Below are 8,467 nucleotides of genomic sequence, written 5' to 3'. Positions count from 1 at the left end.
TGCGTAATATCATACCATTCCCTACTGTTCTTGATGGGTGCGTCACTGCCTTCATACCTTATTGACCCGTAAATGGTACTTACCTTAAAGGTACATAGTACTTTAAAAGTACATATTACCTCAAGTGTAGATATTAGTACTGTACATATTAGTTCATTTTAGCTTTTGTACTTTATAGGATACTCCCCAGCTTTGTACCTTTTTTTGTACCATTATATAATGTTTCACCTGGAGGGGGGTGGGGTGTTATCAGCATGATAATGCACCAATACACGCACACACACACACACACACACACACACATTGATGAACATGAAACATTTGCCATGTCCTGCACTGTCACCAGATCTAAATGTGTTTGAGCCATGTTGGAGTACTTTGGAAGAGCAAGTCAGAAAATGTTTTCCTCCACCGGCATCACATCGTGACCTTTCCACTGTTCTGGAAGAAGAAAGGATCAGAATCGAATAAAAAAATTGATGCTGTATTGACTGCAAAAGGAGGATCTAAACTATACTAATAAATTATTGTGGTCTAAATCCATCATATTGTTACAGTTTTTCTCAGTCACTTTGGTGCATTTCTCACATCACTATTTACATTTTCACAACAGTTAGTTCAACCTCCACAACTTTTGGTCATTTGTGCATGCACATCATAGTAGCAGTTTCTCATTCCTTCCAACAAATTGCAAATGCTTTTGGAAATGCAACAATTGCTTTCATACAACTCTCTGCTGTTTTATAGCATTATCATTTGCTTATGTCATATCAGTCATGCTGAATAGTCATTCCATATAAAACGAATAGTCCTCATTTCATTGCTTGAGTCATCACATACAAAAATGTTGAACTAGTTTTCAAAATCCGTCAAGCATTTTTTTTTTATCTTTACTGTAGAAAAAAACTTTTTTATCCTAAATTGAACAATTTCTCGCAGGTGAACCTCAGCTTTCACTGATGAGAAGAGATGTGCATGAATGATTTACAGTATATGCATGTTGTATTCAGTTCCAATATGTACTGTGATATTGTTTCAGTTGTGCACCGATCTACCCGAAGGGAGTTTATGTTTGTTGTAAATAAGGGTGTCTTTTTTTTCTTTTGCACAATGCTCTGAACAAATTAGAATTGCAAAGTCCATGCAGTAAAAATGTGAAACATACATATTCAATCAGTGTATTGTACTCAATTACTGTACCTCACTAAATACAGTAATGTGAAACTTTGGATGGATGGATGGATGGATGGATGGATGGATGGATGGATGGATGGATGCGTGGGTGGGTGGGTGGGTGGGTGGGTGGGTGGGTGGGTGGATGATGGATGGATGGATGGATGGATGGATGGATGGATGCGTGGGTGGGTGGGTGGGTGGATGGATGGATGGATGGATGGATGTATGGATTGATAGATAGATAGATAGATAGATAGATAGATAGATAGATAGATAGATAGATAGATAGATAGATAGATAGATAGATAGATAGATAGATAGATAGATAGATAGATAGATAGATAGATAGATAGATAGATAGATAGATAGATAGATAGATAGATAGATAGATAGATAGATAGATAGATAGATAGATAGAAATCAGTGTTAACTGATAGATAGATAGATAGATAGATAGATAGATAGATAGATAGATAGATGGAAATCAGTGTTAACTTTCTGAGATATGATATCCTCAGAATATCTTAATCTCACATCAATAAAATAAGTTAATCACTTATAGGTCTTTGTATAGTAAGACGCTAAAATCAATAGTTCTTCGGAGAGATCTCATGATAAAACAAAAGAAAAAGTTTTGCTTATTGCTACTTGAACTTCAGCCTCTGCTGTGTCATATTTTGTTAACATTATGTATTTTCAGATATGGATTCTTAGCTATTAAACATTAATGACGGCTTTTCTTGTCATTTGCTTTATTTAAACAAGTTGGTCTTTAGGCATTTCTGTGATATCATCAGTGACTTTCTTGTGAATGTTGACACACTTAATCGGAGACATTGGTCAGGTGTGTGCACAGGAATGATGCAATATTTGTTTAAATGTGTTGATAAAAACATTGCCTGTGGTTATAGTAATCGTTTGTAATATATATTTTGAACATGATGTATATAATGTTGTATAAATTCTCTTTTTTAATAGGGTTAGTAGGCTATAGGGTATATACACCATTTACTTAATAATGTCATTATGAGTTGCTTTATTTTTTTATGTACCTTTGTGATTGTGCAAAATGTCTTCCTACTGTGTCTGTTTTGTGTTTAGGTCTCCTCACAAGCATTTCAGTGTTCAGTGAAGCCTGTATTAACTGTAGATGAAAATGAAGCGACCTGACTTGACTGTGATGTAGACTGAAGGTTTAGTGACTGCGTGTGCGGCGTGTGCTGGTCTGTTATATGAATATGTGAGGATATCTGAAGCAGAGACTGATAAAGAGACCATAGGGATCGTAGATAAACACTCTCAACAGCTTCTTCAGTTGTTCATTTAATCAGTGCGACCGTAGTTCCCATTTTGATAGTGTCCTTTTAGAAAAGATCCAAAACATTTGACTAAACTTTGAGTAAAGGCTAGCCTATTAAAATCCACTAAAACTGTCTATTATTATTAAGCCAGCCAGGTTAAAGTTTGAAAGAATTACACAAATTTATTGTAACGCTCTTTGTTGCGCTCTTTGTTGCCTACAACAGCTTGTAACGAAATCTAAAAAAACGAGACCTTGCTAGGTAACCCAACATTTGGGTTTGTCCATATTTGGCCCAAATTTGGGTTGAAACAACCCAGCATTGTTTAGAGTGTAAGTATAAACAGCCAATATCTTAGTAATATGCACACTATAAAGAATGGGTAACACTTCCTTTTACAGTACAGTACTTACAGTGTACTTACCTAAAGTACTGGCTAATATAAGGTAAGTACATGGAACAGGGGTAGGTTTATAGGTTCAGGGTTAGTAGTTATTATTACACTCTAAAAAATGCTGGGTTGTTTTAACCCAACTTTGGGTCAAATATGGACTAACCCAGCCGTTGGGTTAAATTTTTACATTACATTTTTAACCCAGCATTTTGGGTTTGTCCATATTTGACCCAAAATTGGGTTAAAACAACCCAGCATTTTTTAGAGTGTACCCAGTAATTGTAGGCCTAGTTACTAAAATAAGTACATAGTATTTACATGGGTAACTGGACTGTAAAAGGAAGCGTTGCCAAAGTGGGTTGTTTAAACCCAAATTTGGGTCAAATATGGACAAACCCAAATGTTGGGTTAAAAATGCAAATAAAAACTTCACAGTTTAACGTGAAAGTTGAAGTTGGGTTAAAATTTTAAATGACATGTTCAACCCAACATTTGGGTTTGTCCATATTTGACCCAAATTTGGGTTCAAACAACCCAGCATTGTTTAGAATAAGCAACTAGTTGAGAACTGGACCCCAAACTAAAGTGTAACAAAGTATTGTTCATCAAAATGAACGAATCTTTTTCCGAGTCAGTTCGTTCGTTTCGTTCGTTGAATGAACCAAATGACTCGGACTCATTGAACGAAAAAGATTCGTTCATTTTGATGAACGAGTACGATCAGGAGAGTCACGAACGCTCATCACAGAACAGAGCAAGGCGAGCATTTGAGCTTATAAAAGTTAAACTTTGTTATTTATATATTAAATGAGCGATCGTTTCACTTGATAAGACCATCAATCGTCTGGAATCGTTTATTTATTAATCGTCTGGTGTCGTTTAAACTTTAAAGCCCTTTGAACAGTTTGCACTAAAGGTGTCTTTTGGACGAAAAATGCTTGAATGTTTTCATCAAAAACCTTAATTTTTTTCAAAAGTCAACTAGGCTACTCCTTGAAGCTTATACTTTTCAGTGGCAACGGGTTTCCTCGTCAGCAAAGTAATCGTCCATAACGGATGCATAGCCTACTTCAGTGAAGGTCAGGCCACGAACATTGGACTTTAGTGATAACCAGCTGCTGAGTTTCGGGGTGTAAATGCAAAAGCAGGACAGGAGAGGGGAGGGCAAACAGAGCCTATAAATGACCGCTGCTTTGAACAACCCGTTTTGAGTGTCACTGGTGTAATCTCTTTCTCTCCATGGAAATACTGGCTCAGCTCGCGAAATCAACAACACCTGGAAGTAAATAGCCAAATCATTTCTCAGCAAAGCCTAAATAAAGCAGAGAAACACATAACTCGGGAGGACTGACGCTGATTGTGGATGGTTTTGGAGCCGGTGTGATCTGTCATGGATCCCGTTGTTGAAGTCGTAGCTTTATTTCTTGGCTTTGTGAGTTGGGTCATGGTTGGCATCACAATCCCGAACCGCTACTGGAAGGTGTCGTCGTTGGATGGGACAGTGATCACCACCTCCACCCTGTACGAGAACCTGTGGATGTCCTGCGCCACGGACTCGACCGGAGTGCACAACTGCCGCGAGTTCCCTTCTCTGCTCGCCCTGTCCGGTACAAAACACCTCTCAGACTCAGACCAATCACTTCAGCATCACTGATTGTATATATTAGCCACCACTGGCATAATAAACTATGTAAATACATTTAATTTAGGCAGGAACTTTGGTGACCATGAATTTTCACACATCAGCTCGCATGTTTTGTGAATAAATTATAGCAATTATATATATTTTTTCTTATAAAATATCTATTTAGTCCCTTCGATGCTTGTTTATTTGTTATTTGTTTACTGCTAGCCTATAGGATATTTTCTTTGTTAGTATTATTTTTCTTTATTTTTTCTTCTCCGTCAAGTCATTTATTTTCTTTGTCTATCCTTATTTAAGCCTATGTATTTATTTATTTGCTTTCTCACAAGTCCAGTAATTAGCTTTTTTATATGTATTTGACTTAATTTATTTTATTACCGGCCTATTTATTAATGTAGGCTATATTTTCTTTGTCAGTTTTTATTTATTTGTTGGTTTGTTTTACGTTCTCAGCTAGGTAAATATTTTATATGTATTTGCCTTTCTTTAATTGTTTAAAACCTTTTTATTTATTTATTTTTATCAACAAATATTTGTACATATACACCTCACAACAAGTAGCCTATAAATAACATCATAAGAAAATGTAAAATAAAGTAGGTCATGCAGGGGTAGAATTACAACAATTCAAAGTAGGTCTTTCTTGCTTTTTTTGTTCTTAATTTTATCTAATGTAGTACCATATTCTTTAATTTTTAAAAAATGTTCAAAGCTTGGCTTAGCTTTAGTCAATTTCTTACACATGACATGAATGTGACATTTTCCAAATAAAATAAAAAAGTTATATAGTAGGCTATAAGGAAGCGCAAAGGTCTACTTTTGGAATCAACATTGTCCTGTACAAAAATAAATAAATAAATAAAAATACATCATACAGATCAATGTTCCAAACATCTTAGAAATGAAAATTTGAAACATCCAACCAAAACTTTTTTGAATATATATACAATAATAATAATTAAAAAAAAAGATGAGTCACAGATTATTTGGTATTGCCACAAAATTCACATAAGTTTTCAATTTTCAAATTGAAACGTTCAAGCAACTCATTGACAGGGTAAATTCTGTGTCTAATTTTACAAAATATCCGTCTAATTTTATTATTAATAAAAAACTATTGACCATAGTCTTTCCCAGTTAATATTTTCATATTTAGTAGAGCAAAACACTGTTTAACAAGTCAAATAGTTTGTTTTTAATATTTGTGCACTATTTATTTATTTATATATATTTTTTCGTCGGTCTTTCTTAAGTTTATTTATTTATTTATTTATTTATTTATTTATGTATTTATTTGTTCTCAATCCAGTCATTTTATTTACCTTTTTCTTAATTTTATTTGACTTAATGCATTTGTTTAAGTAACCTAATATATTATTTACTAGGCTGTTTATTTATTTATTTATTTATGCATTTTCTTTGTCGGACTTCCTACCTTCCGTTCTATTTAGGCTAAATAATTTACTCTATTTTCTTTCTTTGTTTCGCTGTTTATTTTCTGTCTTTTGGTAGGCTAATTCAGTATTTATAGTCCTACATATTTTATAAACCCAAATCTTTTCCAGCACCACTGTGTAATAACGTGTGTTTCGGCACGTGTATGAGGTAATATGTACGTGTATGAGTGTCTCTCTTCCTCCTCGCGCAGGTTATATCCAGGCGTCGCGCGCGCTGGTGATCGCGGCTGTGGTGTCCGGCACGTTCGCGGTGGTCGCGACACTCATCGGCATCCAGTGCTCGAAGGCCGGCGGGGAGAACTACCTCCTGAAGGGCAGAATCGCCGGAACCGGAGGCGTGCTCTTCCTGCTGCAGGGTAAAGCACATCCATATTAATATCAATATAATAGAAAGACGACTGGAATGCATGCATCTAATTTTTATGGCTATGTTTTTAATCTCTTGTAAAGGTTTGTGCACGATGGTATCAGTGTCATGGTACGCTGCGAATATCACTCAGGAGTTCTTCAACCCGCTCTACCCCGGGCAAAAGTGAGTATCAATGCCGCCCCCTGCTGTCTTCTTTGATACTGCACTCGACTCGCATCCTTTTTTTTTTTTTTTTTTTTTTTTTTAATTGAACACACTTATTTACAAAAAAAAAGCAATTTACAAAATCTCTCGTTGAGAGACTCATGTGAATAACATAAACAGTTACATTGAACAAAATTCAATAAACAAAATAAAAACAAATAAATTAAATCAATTAAGCAAGGCCGCACAGTTTACAAATTATTCGTTTATTAAAGTCCCCGTGAACCGGAAGTTGCAAACGATTTTTCTCCCGTGCTGTGACGTATTTCCAAGTGAAACGGAATATTGAACAGAGGGCAGGGTTTTACTCTAGCGCTCCTCCTCTCCATCTCTCGCTCATAGCAAACTAACGGTTTGAGGGGAGTGGTTAAGCGTTTCCCCACCCAAACTGTGAAACCTACGTCATCAACCGTTCCAGACCGGAAGTAACTTTTCAGATTTTGATTAAAGATTACCAAGGTAAAACATTTTTTTAATATATATTTACTTGCACGGATTAATTGTTCACCACAAGACTAGTAATATGCGCTAACAAAGTAAATAGGTTCAATTTTGATTTCCTTTTGATTTCCTTTTCCTGTTTCTGAGGAAACACACTGAATAATGCTGTGCGTTTCAAGGTCTTTCGCTTTAGGTTGAAAGCAATTTTAAGCGAAACCCATGTATGTTACGCTGAAGTGAGCTGAATATGTTGTGTGTGCGTGTGCTGTAGGTACGAGATTGGAGAGGCTTTATACATCGGCTGGGCCTCAGGTGTTCTCGCCATCTGTGGAGGAGCTTGTCTCATGTTCAGCTGCAAATTAGGCTCAAACGAGAAGACGTGAGTTGCTTTGTGACTCACACTCACTCACACACTTCAGATAATGCTTTCCTATAATATTTTGTTTGACGAATTTGTGTTTCCTACATTCTTGCAGTGGTTACCCCTACCAGCCCACGAGAGAAACGGTTTACTCAACGTCCACATCCAGGAGAGAAGCTCAGAGCACTTATGGAAGAAACGCCTACGTCTAGATGAAGCAATTCTGGTCAACTTCATGGCCAAACATGATATTTTACTATAACAGTTGACTGTTAATATTCTGTCTGTGCCATTATGTAAATATTTCTAGAGACGCACTGGCTGTTTTTGGCCTCCTAAGAATGAGTCGTAAATCATGTAAAATGTTACCATGTCAGTTTTGCTGTGCAAAAACACATACATAGAACATTATACAGAATTAAAGAGTTAGGAATTACATAATGAAAATGCTTCGATTTTGTTCAGAATTCTTTTGCCGTAGTTACATGAATCAAGGTATATGTAGAAAAAAAGGATTCGTAATGTGTTGATGATCTTTTCTCCATTTATTTGTTTCCCTGTTTTATATGATGTATTTTATACAAACATTAAACATACATGACATTAAAATGGCCATTATGTATTTAGGGTTGTTTTATTGTTTGACACAGCACACGTAATACCAACAATAATACTAATTTCATATTTTATTATCCAATCTTACAAAATCGTAGATCTTTTTGAGGATGTGACGTTGGAGGAAGAGGAACTGACAAGGAGTTTCTGGGGTGGACTTAAGGACCCGCTTGCCCAAATACTTACGGTCAATTCAATCAACTTTATTAATCCCACAAGGGGCAATTAGTTTTAGAGCAGCATGTTTGCAACAGTACATAACACAAATCAAACACATGATTCACAACATACAGTCTGTAACGGTCACCAGCTGGAGTGCCCTTTTGAGCCAGCAGAGGGCACTCCAGATTGTAATGAACTGCTCCAAGACTTGGAGATGAAGATCCAAATGCAGCTTTATAGACCTTTTTCACAAAAACCGGAAATACGTAATCGTTGTGGAAACGGAGTTCCCGTCAACTGTTAACACATCAGAAAAACCTACTCTGGGAGGAGAAAATTGA

At 36.0% G+C, this 8,467-nt stretch overlaps 1 protein-coding gene across 1 annotated transcript; it reads left to right on the top strand.

Annotated features, from left to right (window-relative positions):
• Positions 1-4,095: 4,095 nt before the first annotated feature.
• Positions 4,096-7,964, top strand: LOC120469663 (claudin-15). The gene is made up of 5 exons (XM_089130817.1): positions 4,096-4,478; positions 6,165-6,329; positions 6,424-6,505; positions 7,260-7,367; positions 7,465-7,964. The coding sequence occupies exons 1-5, from the start codon at positions 4,262-4,264 to the stop codon at positions 7,559-7,561; spliced, it is 669 nt and encodes a 222-aa protein (XP_088986943.1). The 5' UTR covers positions 4,096-4,261; the 3' UTR covers positions 7,562-7,964.
• Positions 7,965-8,467: the final 503 nt, after the last annotated feature.

This window comes from Pimephales promelas, chromosome 1, assembly GCF_988280905.1.
Source record: "Pimephales promelas chromosome 1, fPimPro1.hap1.1, whole genome shotgun sequence".
Classification (NCBI taxonomy): domain Eukaryota; kingdom Metazoa; phylum Chordata; class Actinopteri; order Cypriniformes; family Leuciscidae; genus Pimephales; species Pimephales promelas.
Note: the sequence above shows the minus strand (reverse complement) of the source record. Positions and strands in the feature narration are given on the sequence as shown.